The sequence below is a fragment of the Bison bison genome, unplaced genomic scaffold (genome assembly GCF_000754665.1).
Source record: "Bison bison bison isolate TAMUID 2011002044 unplaced genomic scaffold, Bison_UMD1.0 scf7180017864217, whole genome shotgun sequence".
NCBI classification, from domain to species: domain Eukaryota; kingdom Metazoa; phylum Chordata; class Mammalia; order Artiodactyla; family Bovidae; genus Bison; species Bison bison.
In genome coordinates this window covers 1,438,505-1,464,594 of record NW_011494789.1, presented here as the reverse complement: position 1 = coordinate 1,464,594, position 26,090 = coordinate 1,438,505, and the positions used below count along the sequence as shown (strand labels likewise).

Genomic DNA, 26,090 nt, shown 5'->3' with positions numbered 1-26,090 from the left:
CCAAAATCACTGCAGATGGTGATTGCAGCCATGAAATTAAAAGATGCTTACTCCTTGGCAGGAAAGTTATGACCAACCTAGACAGCATATTAAAAATCCGAGAACTTACTTTGCCAACAGAGGTCCGTCTAGTTTGTTCAGTTCCGTTCAGTCACTTAGTCGTGTCCAGCTCTTTGTGACCCCATGAACCACAGTACACTAGGCCTCCCTGTCCATCACCAACTCCCTGATGGAGTTGGATCTGGAGACGAGATGGATCTAACCTTGACTAGATGGACCGTTGTTGACAAAGTAATGTCTCTGCTTTTTAATATGCTGTCTAGGTTGGTCATAATTTTCAGGCTATGGTTTTTCCAGTAGTCATACATGGATGTGAGAGTTGGACTATAAAGAAAACTGAGCACCAAAGAATTGATGCTTTTGAACTGTGGTGCTGGAGAAGACTCTTGAGAGTCCCTTGGGCTGCAAGGAGATCCAATCAGTCCATCTTAAAGGAGATCAGTCCTCGGTGTTTATTGGAAGGACTGATGTTGAAGCTGAAACTCCAATACTTTGGCCACCTGATGCAAAGAGCTGACTCATTGGAAAAGACCCTGATGCTGGGAAAGATTGAGGGCAGGAGCAGAAGGGGATGACAGAGGATAAGATGGTTGGATGGCATCACCGACTCAATGGACATGGGTTTGGGTGGACTCCGAGAGTTGGTGATGGACAGGGAGGCCTGCCCTGCTGAGGTTCATGGGGTCACAAAGAGTTGGACATGACTGAGCAACTGAACTGATTGAAGGTGATATGAGAGAAGGGTTTAAATAATAAAATAATATGATATAATAAAATGAAAAATAAAAATCCTGGAGTGTCAGATCTGAAGTTCAGAAAAGAGAGGATTCTTGTTCAAAGGAACCAAGTCTCTGCACAAGAAGGTCACAAAACAGAACAAGTCCTGTGACCTCCATAGCAGCCTCTCTACATTGCTCCTAGAGCTTCCAAGTTGTAGGCAAAAGGATGTTAAACCTATAAACTCATGAATTCCTAAGCTGCTTATCAAATTCCTGCATATCTTGTGGGCCTCCTTCTTCTTTGTTTCAAACTAGACTAGCCTTCGTGTTAATCTCACACTTAAAATATGCAGTATTCTGTACTAGCAATTATATTTTAGTGTTACAGTGCATTAACAAAGCAAAATCATGCCCAGCTTCTTGTTATTTGCAAATAATTAAATACCAGGTAACTGGTAAAAGTTGATATTGACCTCATCACTGTATTTTCCACATGGTCAACTCTCTAAAATTCGTCTAGAAATGATTTAATTTTTCCCAGCTCATGGCATATTTTTTTCCTATGGCTTCTGGCCTGGGAGTGTAACTGAAAAGAAATGTACGGAAAAATAAGATTCCCAGATTTCTTACAAATTTTTGCTCCTTGTTCTAGACTAGTCATTCTAACTTACACCTATTTTTAAAGAAATAAGTCTATTACTTCTCCTAATACTGAGCATACAAATATTTTGACCAAGAGCAAATTTAAATAGCTACTGAGTCATTATAAGGAATTATTTTTGCAGCTTAAAGTGAGCTTGGAAAGTTTTTCTGAGCATTTAATTTTATTTGATTTAAATTTTAGTTTCAAAAATTTAGACTTTGTCTTTTAGGTGCTCTAATGTTGGAGAAGACTCTTGAGAGTCCCTTGGACTGCAAGGAGATCCAACCAGTTCATTCTGAAGGAGATCAGCCCTGGGTGTTCTTTGGAAGGAATGATGCTGAAGCTGAAACTCCAGTACTTTGACCACCTCATGCAAAGAGTTGACTCATTAGAAAAGACTCTGATGCTGGGAGGGATTGGGGGCAGGAGGAAAAGGGGAAGACAGAGGATGAGATGGCTGGATGGCATCACTGACTCGATGGACGTGAGTCTGGGTGAATTCCGGGAGATGGTGATGGACAGGGAGGTCTGGCGTGCTGCGATTCATGGGGTCGCAAAGAGTTGGACACGACTGAGCGACTGAACTGTACTGAACTGAACTGAATTACTTTTAAAATAATCTACTCACCTGACAAAGTACCATTCTCCTTACATTTGAGTTTCATTCTAGTAACAATAAAATGGAAGTGATAGTTTACTTCAGAAAAGATTGAACAAATACAGATTAAACTACAGTTCCTTTAAAATTACTTAAAACATGCTATTTACATATAACTTTCTGCAACACATTTAAAGTACTATAGTTTATTAATTTGAAGGCACCTTAAAAATGTTTTAACAATGCTGAAATTCATATGTATGTTACATTGCTGTGCACTGAGCAACACTTATGATATACTTGTTTTTGTCTTTACATGTACATATATCCAAAATGCTAAATCTTGCACTGCCTGGTTGCTACCTACTTTCCTGCCAGTTTATCTTCCCACTCTCACCTCTGTGAGCCTGTTCTGCTTACAAAGGTCTATCTGAGCTTCAGGCTTGGTTGCACATTAGGTGTTTATACCATCAGTTCACTATGCCCAGAAAGCAGTTTCCATCTATCTCATTATCTATCTATCCTTCAGATCTCAGCCTTTGATGTCCACCAAACTCCACAGGTAGCAGTGCAGTCATAGATATCTCCACTCTCTTACCACTATCTGAAAATTTCTTGTTAGCTTAATTATTTTGTTGTGGTTGTTTAGTCACTAAATCATGTCTGACTCTTTTACGACCCCATGGACTATAGCCAGCCAAGCTCCTCTGTCCATGGCATTTCCCGGGCAAGAATACTGGAGTGCGTTGCCATTTCCTTCTCCAATTTAATTATTAGTTGATTAATTGTCTCCCCTCATCAGAATAGGAGCTCCTGCTGAGTCATGCTACCTGCCTCCTTCACTGCTGTAACCCTAGCACACAGAACAATACCTCACACATAGTAGGTACTCAATCAACATGTGTTCAAAGAAAGAACGTCTGTCAAATTTATTTTAACTTCATAATACTGGTATTACCAAGACAAGTTTTAAGATTTAATTTTGTAGGGCAAAAGATACAAAAAGAAGGAAATACTAATTGAGCAGACCTGGCTGGTGTGAAAAACTGTGCTCTGTGTTAGATGATACTGGTAGAAACCCCAGATTGTTCTCCTATGTTCATTGTAAGAAACATGCCTCCCAATACAGGAGACATAAGAGACTCCGGTTTGATCTCTGAGTCAGGAAGATCCCCTGGGGAGAGCATGGCAACCCACTCCAGTGGGTTCTTGCCTGGAGAACTCCATGGACAGAGGAGCCTGGAGGATTACCGTCCATGGGGTCACAAAGAGTCAGACACTGAAGCAAGGTAGCTTAATGTCACTTTCTAAAATCCCTTTCTGTTGTCCCTATGTGGGCTAAGTCATTTTGGTTGTGTCTGACTCTTTGTAACCCTATGGACTGTAGCCTGCCAGCCTTCTCCATCCATGGGATTCTCCAGGCAAGAATACTGGAATGGGTTGCCATGCCCTCCTCCAGGGCATCTTCCAAACCCAGAGATCGAACCAGCGTCTCTTGTGTCCTCTGCATTGGCAAGCAGGTTCTTTACCACTAGCACCACCTGTTGTCCTTACTCCCATGGAAAGCAAATCCATACTCTCTCCTTTTTTCATGTCTCAAGAAATCACAGAGCAGAGTGTCTGCACAGAGTAGGATTGACAAGCGCTTTTTAAAATGAATAAATATAAACATGTTAAGGGACTGATTAGTAATCCCACCCAAGGGGCGATTAGGAATCCCACCCAATGACTGTGGAAGAAACCGAGTGATTCTACGGATCAGACCCACTGTTGGGAGCAGGGAAGTTTTATGTGTAGATCCCAGTCAATGACAGGATCATTGTCTGGGAAAAGTGCGAAGTTCTGTTTCTTAACATCGTGTCATGGAGCCAAGTTTCCTCAATTTCCTTTAGTGGCACAAAGAATGCCCTTATATTTCCTTTTTTTAAAAGAATTGTTCATCGTATCCCCCCCCCCCTTTTATTTTTCAATTTTATTTATTTAATTATTTTGGCAATGCAGTATGGCACGTGGGCTCTTAGTTCCTCTGCTGCTGCTGCTAAGTCACTTCAGTCGTGTCCGACTCTGTGTGACCCCATAGACGGCAGCCCACCAGGCTCTGCCATCCCTGGGATTCTCCAGGCAAGAACACTGGAGTGGGTTGCCATTTCCTTTTCCAATGCATGAAAGTGAAAAGTGAAAGTAAAGTCGCTCAGTTGTGTCTGACTCTTAGCGACCCCGTGGACTGCAGCCTACCAGGCTCCTCTGTCCATGGGATTTTCCAGGCTAGAGTACTGGAGTGGGGTGCCATTGCCAGGGTTCAAACCTGTGTGCCCCCTCCACTCTCATCCTCTACAGTGGAAACCTGGAGTGTTAACGACTAGACTTCCAGGGAAGTCCCCTGCCCTTCTATTTTCATATAATGACTTGACTCTTGAATCACTGGATAAAGTTTTTATTTTATTAAGTCCTTTTTTTTCTAGAAGCTGTTTACTGTGTGCCAATTTAAGGGGATTGTGAAAGCTGTGGGTTAAAATTACAAATGTTAAAAATGGACAGGAAATCAAGATTTCTCCAGGTCTAAGGGTTGTGGCTTCAGGCATGTGTGTTATCAATATTATAGTGTCCTTTTTACAGATAAAGAAACAGTCCTGAGAAACTGAGGGTAAAGAGCCCTGTTTCAGCTTGCTTATTTGTGAGGCGTGAAGATGGCAGTAAGGTTACTTGTCCCATACTTTTCTATTCTTTGTCATTCTGCTGCTGCTGCTGCTGCTAAGTCACTTCAGTTGTGTCCAACTCTGTGCGACCCCATAGACGGCAGCCCACCAGGCTCCCCGTCCCTGGGATTCTCCAGGCAAGAACACTGGAGTGGGTTGCCAATTCCTTTTCCAATGCATGAAAGTGAAAAGTGAAGTAAAGTCGCTCAGTTGTGTCTGACTCTTCTCGACCCCGTCGGACTGCAGCCTACCAGGCTCCTCCATCCATGGGATTTTCCAAGCAAGAGTACTGGAGTGGGGTGCCATTGCTTTCTCCGTCTTTGTCATTCTACTCATAGCTAATTCATTTTCAGCCTCAGTCTCATCATTTACAAGTCTCATTTTAAAGCTGAGACAAAAATGCTTCCACCACTGGAGTTCCCTGGTAGCCCAGTAGTTAAGAATCTACCTGTCAGTGCAGAAGTCACGGCTTCAATCCCTGGTTCAGGAAGATCCCACATGCCCCAGAGCAACTGAGCCCGTGTGCCACAACTACTAAGCCTGGGTGCTGTAGCTACTGAAGCTTGTACACTCGAGGGCCCACCAACCACAGCTCACCAGCCCCTGTACCACAGCTACCGAAACCCAAGAACGCTAGAATCAGCAAGTTGCAACTACTGAGGCGCGTGATGCAACAATAGAGCCTGTGCTCTGCAACAAGAGAAGCCACCACAGTGAGAAGCCCATGCACTGAAACTAGAGAGTAACCCTCACTCTCTGCAACCAGAGAAAGCCTGCCTGCAGCAACGAAGACCTAGGACAGCCAAAAATAAACAAACAAGTGTGTGTGTGTCAAAAATAAGTAAATTATTTAAAAAATACTTCCACCATTTAACCAATACCAAGTTATCCAATATCAGAAGAAGAAGAAGAAAAAAAAATCTCAATATTCTGTTTGTTACAGACATTGTGGTGACTTTTATTTACAAAGCCCTTTATCATTACATAGTCCACCATACACGTTACTTCTCTTTATAGGGGAGATGTTGCTGATTTTTGATAACAGAGAACGCATAACTGCCTCACAGGGGCAGTAAAAAGAAAGAAATATGGAGGACCCTGACCCTAACCCTAATCTTGTCCTAACCTAAACCCATAAAGAAAGAACAAAGCACAAAGATCTATTTTCTCCAGTGTTATATAGCAGTAGGAGATGGAGTTAGATAAAATTAATATTTAATGTCACCCTTAAATTTGATAGTTTTTCACAAACTTGAAGGTTAAGTGGTATGCTAGTCCCTCAGTTGTGTCCGACTCTGCGATCCCACGGACTATAGCCCGCCAGGCTCCACTGTTGATGGGCTAAACAAATAAACGGTTCTGTGAAAATTTTGCTGGTTTTCTTTGATGGCCAAGATTTATGAATAAGAGAAGAGTTGGACTTTCGTGGTGGCTCAGTGGTAAAGAATCCACCTGCTAGTATAGAAGGCTCAGGTTACATCCCTGGTCTGGGAAGATCCCCCATGCCGAAGAGCAACTAGGTCCTCACACTACAACTATTAAGCCTGTGCTCTAGAGCCCGGGAGCTGCAAGTTCTGAGCCTACATGCCACAACTACTGAAGCCTGAACATGCTAGACTAGTGTTCCACAACAAGGGAAGCCCCTGCCATGAGAAGTCTGATTGCCGCAACTAGAAAAAAGCCTGAGCAGAGACAAAGACCCAGGACAGCCAAAAATAAAAAATTAAATAAAAACTTTTTTTAAAAGAGAAGAGTTTGGTGAATTCACCTCTGCTTTACAAAAGAAAAAGAAAATGTGAAAATTCAGTTTAATGTAATCACTTTGGAAATATTTGTGATTGCCTAAAATTTATATTAGCCTTCTCTGGTGGCTCAAACCGTAAAGAATCTGCCTGCAGTGTGGGAGACCTGGGTTCGACCCTGGGTTGGGAAGATCCCCTGGAGGAGGACATGGCAACCCACTCCAGTATTTTTACCTGGAGAATCCCCGTGGACAGAGGAATTTAGCAGGCTACAGTCCATGGGGTTGCAAAAGAGTCTGACACGACTGAACGACTAAGCAAACAATGTAAACAAACAATTTTCTCAGTAAAGACCAATCAGCTTGGGCTTCTTAGTTCTTGTGAGGAAAAGCTACACAATTTAATATAATCAAATGAGTGAGGAAAAAGCAGAGGTGACAGGATTTGGAAGAAAAGTCTCACACTGAGGGAAAATAGTGCCACCTGCTGGTGATTATAAAACTTTTTTCATTTTCTTTAAAAAAGAGCACTGTAATTTTTAAGTTTAAATTTTAAAATAGATTTTAAATTTAAAATAGATCATTAAATTTTAAATCAGAAGACATGGACCACAATTTTGAAATCCAGTGTAATTCTCAGCCATAAAAAGGAACAAAATTGAGTCAGTTGTCGTGATGTGGATGAATCTAGATTCTGTCATACAGAGTGAAGTAAGTCAGAGAAAAACAAATGTCACATATTAACTAACACATATGGACTCTGGAAAAATGGTACTGATGAACCTATTTGCGGGACAGGAATAGAGATGCAGATGTAGAGAACAGATTTGTGGACACATCGTGGGAAGGAGAGGGTAGAGCAAATTGAGAGAGTGGTATTGACATAATATACACTTTGTTGTTGTTGTTTTAGTCATTAAGTCGTGACTAACTCTTTTGTGACACCATTGGCTGTAGCCCACTAGGTTCCTCTGTCCATGGGGCTTTCCAGGCAAGAATACTGGAGTGGGTTGCAGTTTCCTTCTCCAGAGGATCTTCCCGACCCAGGGATTGAACCCATGTCTACTGCAGTGGCAGGCTCTATTGCAATGAACCACCTGGAAAGCCCCAAATATATTCACCAGCATGTGTAATATAGATAGCTAGTGGGAACCAGCTGTGTAACACAGGGAGCTCAGCTTGATGCTCTGAAATGACCTAGAGGGGTGGGATGGAGGGGAGTATTAGGGAGGCTCTAGAGGGAGGACATCCAACCAGTCCATTCTGAAGGAGATCAGCCCTGGGATTTCTTTGGAGGGAATGATGCTGAAGCTGAAACTCCAGTACTTTGGCCACCTCATGCGAAGAGTTGACTCATTGGAAAAGACTCTGATGCTGGGAGGGATTGGGGGCAGGAGGAGAAGGGGACACCAGAGGATGAGATGGCTGGATGGCATCACTGACTCGATGGACATGAGTCTGAGTGAACTCCGGGAGTTGGTGATGGACAGGGAGGCCTGGCGTGCTGCGATTCACGGGGTCGCAAAGAGTCGGACACGACTGAGCGACTGAACTGAACTGAACTGAACTGAGAGGGAGGGGATATATGTATACTTATAGCTGATTTACCCTGTTGTACAGCAGAAACTAACATAACACTGTAAAGCAATTATCCTCCAATTAAAATTTTAAAATGTTTAATCCAGTGTAATTAAATAACACAACAAAAATCACAGTCTATAGCCCCACACTTTCTCTCCCTTCTTTCTCTTGTTCTACAGAAATAACTAAGCACCTTCAATCTTTTTAGCTGTGTTTTCTTGTATTTATCTTTAAACATCATTTTGATAATAGTTTAAAGTGGTGCCTCTTGACTTCTTCATTTTAGACATTACCTGTTGATTCCATTTTATTATAAATCTCTATTTAGCTTTCCTTCTTCCTTACTCCCATTATACTAAATATTTACTTTGCAATTTTTGGTTACATAAACTTGGGATTTACATTGCTGAACTATATTACAATTTTACATTTCTCTTTCCTTATGAGTCTCCTAGTGTAAAATCACTTTATCACCTTTCTTATTCTCTTTGCTCCTCCTTGATTGTCTATTTGTTTTCATTTGTATCGTTTTCTGTTAGCTTTTACTTTTCCCCATTGGTTATGCCAATTCTTGTTAGTAGTTTGTTTCTAAATGTTTACACAGATTAGATATTTTATCATTTCCACCTTTCTTGGGCATGTTCACTGGGGAATCTTCAGTGCCTGCTCAAATTGGCATCTCTTGCCTTTGGGCCAACTCAGTACCATAACAAACTGTGGAAAATTCTTAAAGCGATGGGAATACCAGACCACCTTAACTGCCTCCTAAGAAACCTGTATGCGGGTCAAGAAGCAACAGTGAGAAACGCACATGGAACAATGGACTGGTTCAATATTGGGAAAGGAGTACTTCAAGGGTATGTATTTTCACCCTGCTTATTTAACTTACATGCAGAGTACATCATGAGAAATGCTGGGCTGGATGAATCACAAGCTAGAATCAAGATTTCCAGGAGAAATATCAACAAACTCAGATATGCAGATGACACCATCATTATGGCAGAAAGCGAAAGAGGAACTAAAGAGCCTCTTGATGATGGTGAAAGAGGAGAGTGAAAAAGTTGGCTTAAAACTCAGCATTCAAAAAACTAAGATATTGGCATCTGGTCCCATCACTTCATGGCAAAAAGATGGGGAAACAATGCAAGTAGCGACAGACTTTATTTTCTTGGTCTCCAAAATCATTGTGGACAGTAACTGCAGCCATGAAATTAAAAGACACTTGCTCCTTGGGAGAAAAACTATGACAAACCTAGACAGCATATTAAAAAGCAGAAACATCACTTTACCAACTAAGATTTGTCTAGTCAAAGCTATGGGTTTTCCAGTAGTCATCTATAGATGTGAGAGTTGGACCATAAAGAACACTGAGCACAGAAGAACTGATGCTTTCGTATTGTGGTGTTGGAGTCTCTTGAGAGTCCCTCAGACTTCAAGGAGATTAAACCAGTCAATCCTAAAGGAAATCAACCCTGAATATTCATTGGAAGGACTGATGCTGAAGCTGAAGCTCCAATACTTTGGCCATTTAATGTGAAGAACTGACTCAGTGGAAAAGACCCTGATGCTGGGCAAGACTGAAGGCAAGAGGAGAAGGGGCCAACAGAGGGTGAGATGGTTGGATGGCATTACCAACTCAATGGACATGAATTTGAGCAAACTCTGGGAAATAGTGGAGGACAGAGAAGTGTGGTGTGCTGCAGTCCACGGGGTCACAAAGAGTCGGGCACAACTTAGCGACTGAACAACAACAACAAAAGAGTGATATTTAGATTTAGAATTTGGAGTTCAAGGAATTTTTTGTAGTAAATCACTGCCAAATACAAATTCCTGTGCCTGCTGAATACTGAAGCCAAAAAAACCGAAACACTGGGATTCGGAGCAGTTTTACTGTAAAGGCTAAAGGAGGAGAACTGGTGGCTCATGTGCTACAGACTTAATCCTCTGTATTATTTTGGGGGGAAGAGTTTTTATAGGCAAAGTTCAGGTAAAAGGCACAGTTTGTGTTGCTTTGGTTGGTGGTGAGCTAACAGTGTGGTGTTCGGGGCTCACCTTCTGCACCTGAAATTGCCATCCTCCACCTGGGTTACTGCCTTAGTTCCTTCATAAGAATTGAAAGATAAGCTATTATGTATATCTCTTAAGGAGGAACAAGGTCTCTTACTTTTTAGCTGCACTATTTTTTTTAATCTTTTTTTTTCCATTTTTATTGGAGTATAGTTGCTTTGCAATGTTGTGTTAGTTTCCAATGTACAGCAAAATAATTCACTATTGTTTTTTGACTGCTCCACATTTCTTTTACATTGCATCCTTTGTCTATTAGTAACTGTCAGAATCTGCCCTTTGGAATTCAGGGAAGGCTTTGGAGAGCGATGCCTTTTTCCTGCTAAAAACTCAGGGGACAGGGAAAGCCTTTTGTATCTAGCAGGGCCCTGTGTAGTCCTAACTGGTTACAGAATTACAGGAAATGAAAAAGAAGTCTGTTCAATTGTGACTAAACCAGTAAACTCACTTTTTAAAAAACACGCTATTTGTCCTTTACAAAGGAAGTCTACATGACGGCAAGCAGGTTGACTAATGGAGAGATAGAAAATTGTATTCCATTAGGAGAATATTTTCTCTAGACTTCTAGGATTTAGCATTTGGAGAATGGTTTCATCCATGAACTTTTCCAGTTTTGTCCTTGAACCTTCACCTAAGCCAGGTATAGAGACGGCCTAACACCAACAGTGTGGAGACACACCCCATCTAGGGCCTCTGAGAACCAGGACTCTGGGACACACGTTTATCCCATATTCCTACTCAGCAGCAGGAACCTGATAGCTCCGTTCAGAGTCACAGGGAGCGCGCGGAGGATGGGAAGTGTAGTCTTTCTCCGCCCCACAGCGCTCCTGGGCTCCGCGGGCTCCTTCTGCGCATGTGCAGCCTTGGTCCCTTTTCTTCCCGTCCGCCTTTGCAGGTCCGGTGAGAAGTTCTTGGAGTTTCTCAGTTGCCGGCAGGCGCGAGAGCACGGCATCACAACGGGACCTCGAGCGGCCTCGAGCTTTGGTGAGAGCCGCCTTACTGTGGCGGAAGCAGGAAGTCTTGGGCTGCCACAGGCGGGACCCCGCAGTGCCCGAGTCTGGCTTGGACCTTGGCTCTGGGAAGGTGGGTGCGGTGTTCCAAATTCGGCTCAGGTAGGCTCCAGCGCAGGTGGAGCTGAGATCCATTAGGATCAGGGGTTTGGTCCGTGTGGGGTGCGAATACCCGGCCTTGCCTGCATATGACGGGAACGCTGGGCGGACAGCGGTGGTCGCGCTGGCCGAGCGTGAACAGGTGTGCTGGGCAGCTCTGCTCCGGAACCAGAGAGACCTGGTCAGTTCCCTCTGTGCCACATGTATTGTGGGCTGGAGAACTAATGTGGAGCAGAGTCAGGTAACTCGTCTGCAAAGAAGGCTATGGATAATGTCTGCTTCATGGGACTGATCCGAGGATTCGAGGTGGCGTCATTAGTAGGAGTTAGCAAAGTGCTAGGTAGTAACCGCCGAAGAAGTGCTAACAGCTGTTGTATTTAAAAGACACTGTGTTCTTTTCATTGGGTGGTTTATTTAAGTCTCCCAGTTACCTCGTGATAACGGGGTGACCCTCTGCATTAAACACAGAAAACAAGAAGCAAATCTGAGTCTCAGCTTGGTGAGGTGGTCCTGAATTTGAGAGGACTGTTGACTTCTCTAGGTTCACCAAGCTTATGCCAGAGCCAGGAGTTGAACCGTTATTCATACTGTTCTGTCATCAGAAGACACTTATCAAGAGTCCCTTTTGAGAAACTGCACCCCACTTCACTCATTTTTTTTTTAAATTACCTTAAAGTTCGGCATCTTTTTTACTTGGCTTCCTGTAAATTCTCTACCTCAGTGGGTAAACAATTTTGCTAGGAAAACTGAAGAACATAAAGAATACAGTTGTGTATTCTACTGTGAATTTTAATGAAATAGTATTATCCTTTGATGTTCTTCAGTCAGCTGTTGTTAGGTTTCTGTTTGTATTATTTAAATCAATAGACAAAATAGAAATCAACAGACAAAATTGAATCCATTTATTTTATTTATTAATATTTATTTTTGGCTGTGCTGGGTCTTAGGTGCTGTTCAGGCTTGTCTGTAGTTGGGAAGAGCAGGGGCTACTCTAGTTTCAGTGCCAGGCTTCTCATTGTGGTGGCTTCTCCTGTTGCAGAGCACTGGCTCTAGGGTACACTGGCTTCAGTTATTGTGGCTGTGGGGCTCCACAGCACAGGCTCAATAGTTGTGGCCCAGCGGCATAGTTGCTCTGCAGCATGTGGACTCTTCCCCCATCAGGGATTAAACCCATGTCTCCTGCATTGGCAGGCGGATTCTTTACCACTGAGCAACCAGGGATGTCCTATTTAAATCTTTTTAAATCAATAGACAGAATTTTCACTGTCAGAAGTGGTAGGTTTAAGCCCTGTAATAATTTTAAACTCAAAAACGGACAGGTGGTGCTTCCACTAGGTCCTTCCCTTTTCAAGGTCTAAGAGGATGCTGTATGGAGGCTACCCCTCAGCTGGCCTGCCGACATGATTGGGAGGTGAATGTAGGAACTTTGTGGCAGGCCAGGTGTCTTGACCCTGTCTTCTTTCTGCCCCTGCAGCTGAATCGTCACTGTCCTCTACTCTCCCAAGACCCACTGAAAATGAACATATCTGAGGTGAGCTCTTTATTCATCCCCCAATTTGTGGTGTGCATTTAACTCGATTTCAGATTGCTCTCAGTTTGTGTTACCCATCTTTTATGAATGTAAGTTATTTCCCTTTTATTATCAGTTTGCTAAACTTTTGCTTGAATCATGAACATATCCTGAATTATATTGAATACCTTTTTGTATCTATTGAAGTAAAGGTATAGCTGGTTTTCTTTAATCTGCAATTATTAGAGGTAGCGTAAGTGGATTTTGGGGATTCCCAGGTGACTCAGTGGTAAAGAATCCACCTGCCAAAGCAGAAGAAAAGGAGATGTGGGTTCAATCCCTGGGTGGAGAAGATCCTCTGGAGTAGGAAATGGCAGCCCACCCCAATATTTTTGTCTGGAAAATTCCATGGACAGAGGAGCCTGGCAGGCTGTAGTCCATGGGGTCGCAAAGATTTGGATGTGACTGAGCACGCAGGTTTGAATTTCTATTGTTGTATTGATGAATTAGATTAACCTATAATTTTGTTTTCTTTCTCTACCTTACTGCAAAGGCTGAAGGACATGATAGTTTCCTTCACCTGCCCCCATTATAGGCTGTGATGGAAGGAAGAGGCCTATAAGAGAAAATCAGATGGCCAGGAACTGTGCACATCTGGAGTAGATAGCCTATCCCTTCTCTAGGGGATCTTCCCAATCCAGGAATTGAACCAGGTCTCCACCTGTGGTATCTCAGTTATTATTAGTCTTATTGGAGCTCTTACTGTCAGCTCTTTTCTGTTCTCCCCTCCCCCCTCTCTTGTCCCTCACCCCTTTCTCTCTTTAATTCATAGGAGAAAATTCCCTGTCACATATTTCCTTAAACTTACCTCTAAAATTGGACTTTGTAAGTACATCTTCCCTGGTGTCCCAGTTGGTAAAGAATCTGCCTGCAATGCAGGAGACCCAGGTTTGATCCCTGGTTTGGGAAGATTCCTTGGAGAAGGAAATGGCAACCCACTCCAGTATTCTTACCTGGGAAATCCCATAGACAGAGGAGCCTGGAGGGTTACAGTCCATGGGGTAGTCAGAGTCAGACATGACTTAGCAACTAAACCATGTAAATTATTGAGTTACTTTATTTAAAAAAAATCATAGGTATTTTTTTTTATTACTACATTTTCACAGAAAATTGTACATTTTTGTCTGTTTTAAATATATTTTCATAACGTTATTGATATGTCTCTTGTTATGTCTATGTCTCTTGTTATGTCTATAATTTTTGTTTTCATGTATTATTTAAGTTTATTTAATAGAGGGAATGCTGATCAGAAAACAACCAAATGTGTGGCCCATTGGCCCTGTCAGAAATCTAGAATTTCAGGGTCTGAGGATGGGTTGGACATTTGTATTGGTAGCATATTCTAAATACTGAATTGAGGGAACATAGAGTACTCTTGCCTGGAAAATCCCATGGATGAAGGAGCCTTGTAGGCTGCGGTCCATGGGGTCACTAGGAGTTGGACATGACTGAGCGACTTCACTTTCACTTTTCACTTTCATGCATTGGAGAAGGAAACAGCACCCCACTCCAGTACTCTTGCCTGGAGAATCCCAGGGAAGGGGGCACCTGGTGGGCTGCCGTCTATGGGGTCCCGCAAAGTTGGACACGACTGAAGTGACTTAGCAGCAGCAGCAGCAGCAGACTCAACACTTGTTCGAAGAATTTGTTAACAAAATAAACCACTCATTACTCACAAATAAACAATTTCAAAATGAAGGATTGTTAAACCACTCATTCAGTTCAGTTCAGTTCAGTCGCTCAGTTGTGTCTCTTTGAGACCCCATGAATCGCAGCACGCCAGGCCTCCCTGTCCATCACCAACTCCCGGAGTTCACCCAGACTCACGTCCATCGAGTCAGTGATGCCATCCAGCCATCTCATCCTCTGTCATCCCCTTGTCCTCCTGCCCGAATCCCTCCCAGCGTCAGAGTCTTTTCCAATGAGTCAACTCTTCACATGAGATGGCCAGAGTACTGGAGTTTCAGCTTTAGCATCATTCCTTCCAAAGAAATCCCAGGGCTGATCTCCTTCAGAATGGACTGGTTGGATCTCCTTGCAGTCCAAGGGACTCTCAAGAGTCTTCTCCAACACCACAGTTCAAAAGCATCAATTCTTCGGCGCTCAGCTTTCTTCACAGTCCAACTCTCACATCCATACATGACCACTGGAAAAACCATAGCCTTGACTAGAGGAACCTTTGTTGGCAAAGTAATGTCTCTGCTTTTCAATATGCTATCTACTTTGGTCATAACTTTTCTTCCAAGGAGTAAGCGTCTTTTAATTTCATGGCTACAGTCACCATCTGCAACAATTTCAGTTTTGTTTTTTTTTTTTTTATAGAACACTGTTTGACTTAACAAAAGTAACAGGGTATACATCACCAAAGTGGGAAAACCAGCATCCAGACTTGAACAGTGTTGGGCTGTCCCTTGTTAATAGCAATCTGCAGTCCCAGTTGGGAAAGGGTCCTGGTTGGTGCAGCCACCCTATGGTTGAGACTTCAAATTGCGGTTTGGGGGCTCCTGCTTATAATCCCAGACCAAAACCTGATGTTATCATGAGTTTGCACATAAAAATTCAGCTCTGGTTTAGCTTTTACAATGCTGTTTGTTTCACCTTGTGAATCATAAGACTTCCTAGACTCCAGAGGGCTTAAGAGATTCTAAGACCCACTCCCTTTCTTATGTAGAGTGCTGCCTGACTTGCTGTGCTTACAGGCTCGCATGGAATCCGGGCAGTGTCCAGGCAGGTCAGAAGCAGGTCTGAGGCCTGCTCTCCTGCTTCTGATGCCTGAATAGGACTTCCTCCATTTTAATGTCTCTAACACTCTGAGTCTAAAAATCTAAGCAGAAATCAGACTCATTGAGGTCTGTGATCATTTCAAATTATTTATTTGTGGTACAAAGTATGAATCAACGTTATATTATTATTATTTTCTAATAGAGTTTTTTAGGCTAGCATGATTTTTGTCAGAAGATACTTTCTTCCTGGAATTGCCTGGACACCTAAATTAAAGAAATGTGTGTGTGTGTGCATGTACGCTTGTATATATTGTTTTTAGCTTTTCCTTTTGGTCTATGTGTTTCATTTTTTAAATATTACACACTGTCTTGATTAGTGGCTGTGTGGTATGTCTTGAAATCAAGTAATATTAGTCCAACTTTGTTCTTTTCCAAAATGCTTTTCATATTCTAGACTTTTTTGCCTGTCTACATAAATATTAGAATTAGCTTGTGATTCTTAAAAAAAAAAAAAAAGACCTGTGATTTCATTGAATCTCTTTGTGGAGAAGTGATAGCTCCACCATATTGAATCTCCTAATTTATGAATTCAATATTTATCTCTGTTTACTAGTTTTTTAGAGAATTTTGAGGTAAGAAAGGGCATGGCCTGACTTATAATTTAAAATATAACTCTCAAAATGGACTCTAGTGAAGCAGTTGCAGAAACAGATGAGTTAGCAGGCTCTTTCAGCTCTTCTAAGATTTGATGATGCGTTGGATGATTTTGTTGTTTTTTAGTTGCTGAGTCATGTTTGACTCTTAGAGACCCCATCAGCTTTAGCCTACCAGGCTTCTCTGTCCATGGGATTCTCTAGGCAAGAACACTGGAGTGGGTTGTCACTTCCTTCTCCATGGGATCTTCTGACTCAGGGATTGAGCTCAAGTATCCTGCATTGGCAGGCAGAATGTTTACCACTGAGCCATCAGGGAAGCCCCAGCTGATTTTACTTGATTCCACTTTAGCTCAAATGGAAAGAGCCTGGGATGCTTTGGCCAGCTGTTAAACCTGAGTCTGAGAATGCTACTTCATAAATATTGATGTGAAGACTCTCACCCAAGCTTGCATTGTGGTCATGGATATAATTTGGAAAAAAGAACTCTTTGAATAAACTATGTTTCTTTTAACCTTCTTTTCAAAAGAAAAATAATATTTGTGTGGGTTTTGGAGGTTGAACCAAAAGCGTGCCTGCTTCCCTAGGACATTGCATATAAAGAGTATACTGTTAGATATTTTTTATTTTTGATAATGTGAAAAAATTTTCAGTTTTTGTCTTATATTTTTAACCATAAACTGATAGAAATTAGTTCCAAAGGTATTTTCCACATCACCTAAATTTGAATTCTTCAGATTGATGAGAAATGTGCCTTCACAGACATCAGTGTCATTCAAGGATATGAGTGTGGAGTTTACCTGGAAGGAGTGGCAGCATGTGAATCCTGCTCAGAGGACCCTGTACAGAGATGTGATGCTGGAGAACTATAGCCACCTTGTCTCACCGGGTGAGCCTACTTTATTATAGGACTCTGACTCGGGTGCAGTTGATCTTCTGTTCCTGCTTTTTTTTTTAAGTAAATTACCTGTATTGAGGAGTAATTGACAGAAAAGAAAATTTAACAGGTTTCTGTGTATACTAGAATGAATTCTGGACAATATGTACAGCTGTGCCACCAAAGTCACAATACAGATTATTTCTGCCATGTGAAAGTTTTCCTTGGCTGTTCTCTGTCCTCTCTTGACACCTATTTTCTGATAATCACTGATCCTCTTTTTGTTTCAATACTTTCTCCCCGCCTCCACTTTTTTTTCTAAAAGATTGTGCCAAGTCTTAGTTGTGGCACACCGGATCTTTAGTTGCTGCATGTGGTATCTAGTTCCCTGACCAGGGATGAAGCCTGGGCACCCTGCATTGGGAGTGTGTTGACTTAGGCACTTGACCACCAGGGATGTTCCCTACTTTTCCCTTTTTTGGAAATTCATATAAATGGAATCATACTTTATGTACTGCCTGTATGACTTCTTTCTCCTTGTATAATTCTTTGGTGACTGTTTATGTTGTTTTATCTGTATTTATTCCCTTTATTGAAGAGTAGTGTATTTTTAATTATAGATGTTGAGATCCTTTTTAGTTTGATGCTAATCATAACTAAATGTGCTATGAATATTTGCATCTACATCGTGTGAGGCCATATTTTTATTCCCTTGTGAAAAGACCCTCGGGTGGTTTCCTGGGTCTCATGAAATAATTATACCTGTAGGAATGCCTGGTTTTATTTAGCTTTACTTTATTAGGCTTTCCAGCCGAGAATGTTTTTTACAAATGGGAAGTTTGTGTCAATCCCCTGGGTCGGACTGCATATCGGTATTTGAACCGTATTTGCTCACTCTGTGTCTCTGTGTCACATTTTGGAAATTCTCATAACATTTCAGACTCTTTCACTGTTATATTTGGTAAGGTGATCTGTGATTGTTGATGTTGTATTGTAATTGTTTTGGGGCACCGTGAGTTGCACTCATATGAGATGGTGAACTTCATTAGTAAATATTGTGTGTGTTCAGATTTCCGCTGTGACTGGCCATTCCCCAGTCTCTTCAGGCAGGCCTCCTATTCCCTGAGACACAGCAATATTGAAACTGGGCTAATTAATAACCATACAATGGCTTATAGCTGTTGAAGTGAAAGGAAGAGTTACATGATACTTTAAATTAAGTTAGAAATTATTAGTAAGGAAGTTATGCTGAAAGGCGAGATAATACTGAAAAAACTAGGCCTATTACACCAGTTGGCCAACTTATGAATGCAAAATTTTGAGGGAAAATTAAAGTGCCAACTCCAGTGAACACATGAATGATAAGAAAGTGAAATAACTTGATTGCTGATATGGAGAATATTTTAGTGTTCTGAAAAGAAGGTCAAACCACGCACAACATTCAATTAAGTCCTTGGCAAGGTCCTGAGTGTCTTCAATTCTATGAAGGCTGAGAGAGGCAAGGAACCTACAAAAGAAGAGTTTGAATCTACTATAGGTTGATTCATGAGGGTTAAGGAAGGAAGCCATCTCTATAAGATGAATGTGTAAGGGGGAACAGCAAGGGCTGATGAAAAAGCTGCAGGAAGTTATTATCCAGAAGATCTACTATAGCTTAGATGATTAATGCAGGTGGCCACACTTCACAAGAGTTTCAGAATAGGTGAAATACTTCTCTATTGGAAGAAGATACCATACAGGACTTTCATAGGTAGATAATGGGTAGACAGATGTCCATGCTTAGCTTCAAAGCACACGCTGACTCTCTTGTTAGGGGCTAGTGCAGCTGGTGACTTTAAGTTGAAGCCAGTGCTCATTTGCCATTCTGAAAATTCTAGGGCCCTTAGGCATTGTGCTGAATCTTCTTTGCCTGAGCTTCATAAATCAACAACAAAGCCTGGGTGATGGTACATAGGTTGATTTGGCAGGGTTTGAGAGGATTCAGTAATTTTGAAAGCGATTTTAGGGTTATTGAAAAATGCTGTTAATTTGTGTTGCATTTTATGGAGAAATCCTGACAGGAGTTAATTGGTGTGACAAGCTTCATTGTTGTCTTTAAAGAAATTGCCATAACCATTCCATCCTTTAGTAGCCATCACCATTAATACTCAGCAGATGTCAACATTGACACAGGATCCTCCAGCAGCGAAGTTATCAGGCACAAAATGCTCCGAGGATGGTTAATAATATTTTAACAATAAGGTGTTTTGTAATTAAGGAATATATAATTTTTTTAGACATAATGCTGCTGTACATAATTAGGCTTCCCTGTGTTTAAACAACTTTCTTATGTATTAGGAAGGCAAACAGTTTGTGATTCAATTGTGATATTCACTTTATTGCAGGAACCACACCTGTAGTATCTTTTAAGATCTGCCTGTATATGAAGGAAAAAAAAAAAGCAATTGCCAGATTTGTTTAAAGTACATGTGTCATTTATGTGGGCATTAGCAACATATAGTAGTTCTGCTTGCTCCATGCCTACACCCTCATTTTGTGTTGTAAACCTGACGAGTTTTGATCCTTTTATTGGGTGTCTGTTGTATATACTTGGTTTCATTTCTCTTTGATGATGAACAACTTTCGTATGCTGGTTGGCCATTCACATAGCTTTTAAAAAGGTATGTTCAGATTCTTACCATTTGTTTTGTTTGAGTTTTCTGTCTAGTAATTCAAAATATACTTCTTTATGTAATCTTGATGACTTTTATAAGATGCACCTTTTGGAAATTTTTTCTTTTAATCTATGGTTGACCATTTTGTTTGCTAACAATTGGGCAAAATATTTTCATGTTGTGATGATGTTCAGTGTATCATTTGCTTCAGTTTCTGTTCCATTCCCCCCATCCCTCTACTTAATAAATTGCCTAAGCAAAGGTCATTCAGATTTTGTCCTGTATTTTTCTTCTGTAAATGTCCTTCGTTTAGGTTTTACATTTAAGTCTTTGACTTTTTCCCATTCATCTCTGTACATGGTGTGAAATATTACTTGTCTTTCTCTTTGCAGCCAAATATCTACTTAATGGACTGATTATCCTTTCCCTATTTAGTTGCCTTGGCACCTTTTTAAATAAATTGTGTATATATGCATAGGCTTATTTCTGAATATCATTCTGGTTTATTGATCTAAATACCTATGTGAATATGAATCATGCACTTTTTAAATTAATCTGGCTCTGTAGTATGTTTTCACATCAGAAAGAATAAGTCCTCTTAGTTTTTTCTTAGATTGTTAGTTTCTTTCCCTATAAATTTAAAAAAATATATTTTTTGGAAATCCTAGTAGTATTATGTGAGGATTGTATTGAATATGTAGAAGAATTGGGGGAAATTTTGCATCTAATACTGAATTTTCTGATCTGTGAACGTCTTTCCTTTTCCTTAGCTTTTAATGTTCCTTTGGAATGTGTTGTAGTTTTCCCTTACATATCTTCAATCTTTGTTGTGAGCTGTGCCCTTAAGTCTTCTGATGCTACAATGGTACTTTTCAAACTTCAAGTTTCAATTGTTTTCTGGATTTATATAGATAATATAATTTATGTTCATTTTTGTTGTTTCTATTTGATATTTCACTTGTTACTCCTCCTAGCTGTTTTGAAGACTCCTTAAACTTTTATATATGAGATAATATCATTTGTAAATAAAGATATTTTTATATTTTTCTAATCTTCATTTCTTTTAACTTGTTTCTTTGGCTGGGACTTAATGTGAAATAATTTATTATTGACATCCAAGTATGATATTAGTCATAAGACTTAAATAGTTGCTCACTGTTACCTATTTCTTTTCTTCCTATTCTTAGTGCCATAAAATTAGGATCATTTTTTCCTTAAATATTCATACTAGAATTCACTAAGGAGGCAATCTGGACCTGGAGTTTTCTTTGTCAGAACTTTTTTTTTTTTAAATAACAACTTGACTGCAGTATAATTCATGTACCCAAAATTGATCCTTTTAGTTTATACAATTCAATTTATACAAAAAAAAACATACTTTTTAATATGTTCATAGACATATGGGACTATCACCACTACTTTTTTTTATTATATTTTCATCACCCCCAAGAGGAACTCTGTACCCATTGGTAGTCACTCTCCGTTTCTGCTCCCCAGCCCCTAGGAACTACTAATTTACTTTGTGTCTAAGAGATTTGACTATTCTAGAGGTTCCACATCAATAGAATCACAAAATATATAGCCTTTTGCGGCTTCTTCCACTAAGCATGATCTTTTTATAGTTTACCAGAGTTATAATATGTATCTATCATCCACTTCTGCAGCCATGAAAAAGACGCTTACTCCTTGGAAGGAAAGTTAGGACCAACCTAGACAGCATATTCAAAAGCACAGACATTACTTTGCCAACAAAGGTTCGTCTAGTCAAGGCTATGGTTTTTCCTGTGGTCATGTATGGATGTGAGAGTTGGACTGTGAAGAAGGCTGAGCGCCGAAGAATTGATGCTTTTGACCTGTGGTGTTGGAGAAGACTCTTGAGAGTCCCTTGGACTGCAAGGAGATCCAACCAGTCCATTCTGAAGGAGATCAGCCCTGGGATTTCTTTGGAAGAAATGACGCTAAAGCTGAAACTCCAGTACTTTGGCCACCTCATGCGAAGAGTTGACTCATTGGGAAAGACTCTGATGCTGGGAGGGATTGGGGGCAGGAGGACAAGGGGACGACAGAGGATGAGATGGCTGGATGGCATCACTGACTCGATGGATGTGAGTCTGGGTGAACTCCGGTGATGGACAGGGGGCCTGACGTGCTGCGATTCATGGGGTCACAAAGAGTCAGACACAACTGAGTGACTGATCTGATCATCCACTTCAATTTCTGGTTAAGTAATCTTTGATTGTATGGTTATATCATATTTTGTTTACCACTCAATGAGCTTTGGTTGTTTCCACTTTGACAGTTGTGAATAATGCTGCTATGAGGAGTTGTAGAAACATTTTTGTGTTCACAGTTTTTCATTCTACTTTGTATATATTTTGAGTGAAATCACTGGGAGCTATAGTAACACTGTTTAAGTGCCAAAACACTATTCCAAAGCAGTGGCAAGTTTTTAGCAGCCCACTGACAAAGAATCAGAGTTCCCATTTTCCCACATATACCTTAATGATTATTATTTTCTTTTATTTTTAAAGCCCTCCTAATGGGTATGAAAGAGTTTCATTATAGTTACGAGTTGCATCTCCCTGACTTTGAGCATCTTTTATGTGCTAATTGCTTACTGCCTGTTCGTATATGTTCCTTGGAAAAATATCTGTTCATATCAATTATCCAGTTATAGATTGGGTCATTTGTCCTTTTTTACTGTTAACTTATAAGTTTTTTTAGTAAATTTCTGGATACACGTTTCTTTATCAATTACATATTTAGTAAATATTTTCTCCCATTCTGTGAATTGTCTTTTCACTCTCTACATGGAGCTCTTTGAAGTGCAAAAGTTTCTTATTTTGATACCATACAGCCGAACTGTTTTCTGTTTTATTTGTTTTTGTCAAATCTAAGAATCTAATTCTAACTCAATCAAAAAATTAATCATTTTTTAAAATGTAATTTTGGCTGCGCTGGGTTTTTCTTGCTGCGCGTGGGCTTTCTCTAGTTGCAGTGAGCAGAGGCTACTCTAGTTGTAGTGTGCAGGCTTCTCATTGCGGTGGTTTCTCTTGTTGGAGAATACCTGCTCATGGGCATGCAGGCTTCAGTAGTTTTTATGTGCAGACTCAGTAATTGTGGTACTCGGGCTGTGTTGCCCAAGGCATGTGGAATATTCCCAGATGGGGATATTGGCAGGATTGACTGCATTGGCATGTGAATTGTTAACCACTGGACCACCACCCGCTCCCTGCCACCTGCCCCAGGAATTCCCACTGCTATGTTTTTTTCTTCATATTTTACAATTTTTTTTCTTCTATGTTTAGATTTATTACTGATTTTTGGTCTTTATTTTCATGTCTATTCTTACATCAGTACTACCTTAATAGTATAGTATGGTAGGACTTTCCTGGTAGTACAGTGGATAAGAATCCGCCTGGCAATGTATGGGACATGAGTTCTATTCCTGCCGTGGGAAGATTCCACTTGCCTCTGAGCAACAGATCCCTTCGACACAGCTACCGAGCCCACACTTTAGAGCCTTAGAGCCACAAGTATTGAAGCCCTTGTACTTGATCATGTGCTCTCTGTAACAAGAGAAGCTACTGCAAAGAGAAGCCCATGTACTGTAACTAGAGAAACCCTGAGCACAGCAATGACAACCCAGCACACCAAAAATAAATGGTTAATTAAAACAAATTTGGAAAACTGAAGGTTTAAAAAAAGTAGAATATGATATTGTGATGAGTAAGAAGAAGTAGTAATGTATGATATTGTGATTTATAATAAGTACTTAGTCTTCATCTGTGTTTCTGGTACAAAGTTCTAAAATGATTGCAGTTTCTTAAATGATAAGAGAGAGATTGATATTATTTTGTTTTCCATAACAGAATATTCAAAACAATATTTATAACAAACGCTTTTTGTTATTCGTAACATACCTCTTTCAACCACACTTGAGTTCATGTTAAAGAGGTGACTTTGAAAACCTGAGCATGTAGGCTTGTTCCAGGAATACCAATCAAATGATTAGAGGGTTGTGACTTCTAGTCCCACACTCTTGACTTCTAGGCAGGGAGGGGGCGGGGAGGCTTTAGATTGACTTAATTACTAATAACAATTATTCCTACATGTTAAGGTCTCCATAAATATTTCTGAACTCTGGGTACAGAGAACTTCATTGTTGCTGAACATTTGGAGGTGGTGGTAGGGTGAGGCTCTTAGATGGCCTGGAAGGTCTGCCCTATGCAGCTTTTTTATCTGACTGTTACTGAGATGCGTGCTTTGTGATAAAACTGGCAATCTATTAAAGGTAAGAAACTGTTCTTTGGAGTTCTATGAGCTACTACTACTACTAAGTCGCTTCAGTCGTGTCTGACTCTGTGTGACCCCATAGATGGCAGCCCACCAGGTTCCCCCATCCCTGGGATTCTCCAGGCAAGAACACTGGAGTGGGTTGCCATTTCCTTCTCCAGTGCATAAAAGTGAAAAGTGAAAGTGAAGCGACTCAGTCATTTCTGACTCTTAGTGACCCCATGGACTGCAGCCTACCAGGCTCCTCTGTCCATGGGATTTTCCAGGCAAGAGTACTGGAGTGGGGGGTCATTGCCTTCTCCAATTCTAGCAAATTAAATCAGAGGGTGAGGATATGGGGCCTCTGATTTATAGTCAGTTGATCTGAGTCACAGGTCGCAATCTAGACTTGTAATTGACATCTAAAGTTTGAGGAGGTGATTTTGTGGGACTCAACCCCTGAACAATGGGATCTGCAGATACTGTCAGAACTGAATTGAAACATCCATATTCAGCAATCAGAAGTGAGGTAGTATTGAGAATACAAAAGTATTTTGTGAGTAGAGACAGTAATATAAATGAGAAACAGGAGGGTTTGATGTAAACAGAGTAATTGAAATTGCAAATTGTGAACCCTCCCTCCCAATTTTTAAATTATTTTACCTATCCTTGTTTCTTGTCATTCTTTATTCTGCAGCAGTGATTTCTACCAATCTGTCTTTCAGCTCACTTATTCATTCTTCTGCCTCATGTTTTCTGTTAACTGATTCCTTTTTGTGTCTTTTTATTTTCTTTATTTTTTGACCTGTTTCCAGTTGCAGGGTGTCTGCCATTCCTCTTACACTATCAAGGCCATGATATAGAAGTTTGTTTGCAGAGTCTTATTTAAACCTGTGTATATGTAGACTGATTATGATACAGGAGTTTAATGAGATCAGTTTCTTTTTTGATCCTGAAAAAAATGATATTTAGTTTCCCTCCAAAGGACAGGTCAAATGAGCACTGTCAGTATGCTGCACCCTGTAACAGTTCCTTCCTTCATTCACGTATATTAAAGCACGTGGAGCTGAACTAAATCCTAAATTATTTCCCATTTATAGGTTATTATTGTTTTACAAAACTAGATGTAATTGTCAAGTTGAAACAAGGAAAAGATCCATTTTTATTAAAGGAGGAGTCTATAAACAAGACTCGTGAGCTGAGGTGTCAATACAACTCTTGGGGAAATAAGACTGAAAATGATTCAGTTAGAGGTGACCATTGTGAAACAGTGTTAAACAGTGTTCTTTGTGGGGACTTAAATCTTGAAGTTTAGAAACACTCGGACACGACTGAGCGACTTCACTTTCACTTTTTACTTTCATGCCTTGGAGAAGGAAATGGCAACCCACTCCAGTGTTCTTGTCTGGAGAATCCCAGGGTCAGGGGAGCCTGGTGGGCTGCTGTCTATGGGGTCGCACAGAGTTGGACACGACTGAAGCGACTTAGCAGCAGCAAACCTAGTATGGGCTTCCCAGAGGGCCCAGTGGTAAAGAGTCCACCTACCAATGCAGGAGACTCAAGAGATGTGGATTTGATCTCTGGTTTGGGAAAGTACCCTGGGATCAGAAATGGAAACCCACTCCATTATTCTTGATTGGAAAATTTTATGGACAGTGGAAAATTTCGATGACACCAAAATTACTACGGTTATCATGATATACCTGAATTTTAAAAGTAACACATATACACAAAATATATGAATGTTTCTGTGTAAATTATAATGTATTATCAGTTCAGTTCAGTTCAGTTGTCTCCGACTCTTTGCGACCCCATGAATTGCAGTACGCCAGGACTCCCTGTCCATCACCAACTCCAGGAGTTCACTCAAACTCACGTCCATTGAGTTGGTGATGCCATCCAGCCATCTCATCCTCTGTCGTCCCCTTTTCCTCCTACTCCCAATCCCTTGTAGGGTCAGAGTCTTTTCAAATGAGTCAACTCATTGCATGAGGTGGCCAAAGTACTGGAGTTTCAGCTTTAGCATCATTCCTTCCAAAGAACACCCAGGGCTGATCTCCTTTAGAATGGACTGGTTGGATCTCCTTGCAGTCCAAGGGACTCTCAAGAGTCTTCTGCAACATCACA

The 26,090-nt window shown here is 40.8% G+C and overlaps 1 protein-coding gene across 1 annotated transcript in view; it reads left to right on the top strand.

Moving 5' to 3' along the window:
- LOC104992563 (zinc finger protein 25-like) overlaps window positions 1–26,090 on the top strand; it is a 61,972-nt gene that overhangs the window by 23,028 nt on the left and 12,854 nt on the right. Inside the window, exons 2-4 of the mRNA XM_010845491.1 lie at window positions 10,964–11,185; window positions 12,686–12,742; window positions 16,920–17,046. Coding sequence (XP_010843793.1) covers window positions 10,964–11,185; window positions 12,686–12,742; window positions 16,920–17,046 — 406 coding nt within the window. The remainder of the gene's footprint in view (window positions 1–10,963; window positions 11,186–12,685; window positions 12,743–16,919; window positions 17,047–26,090) is intronic.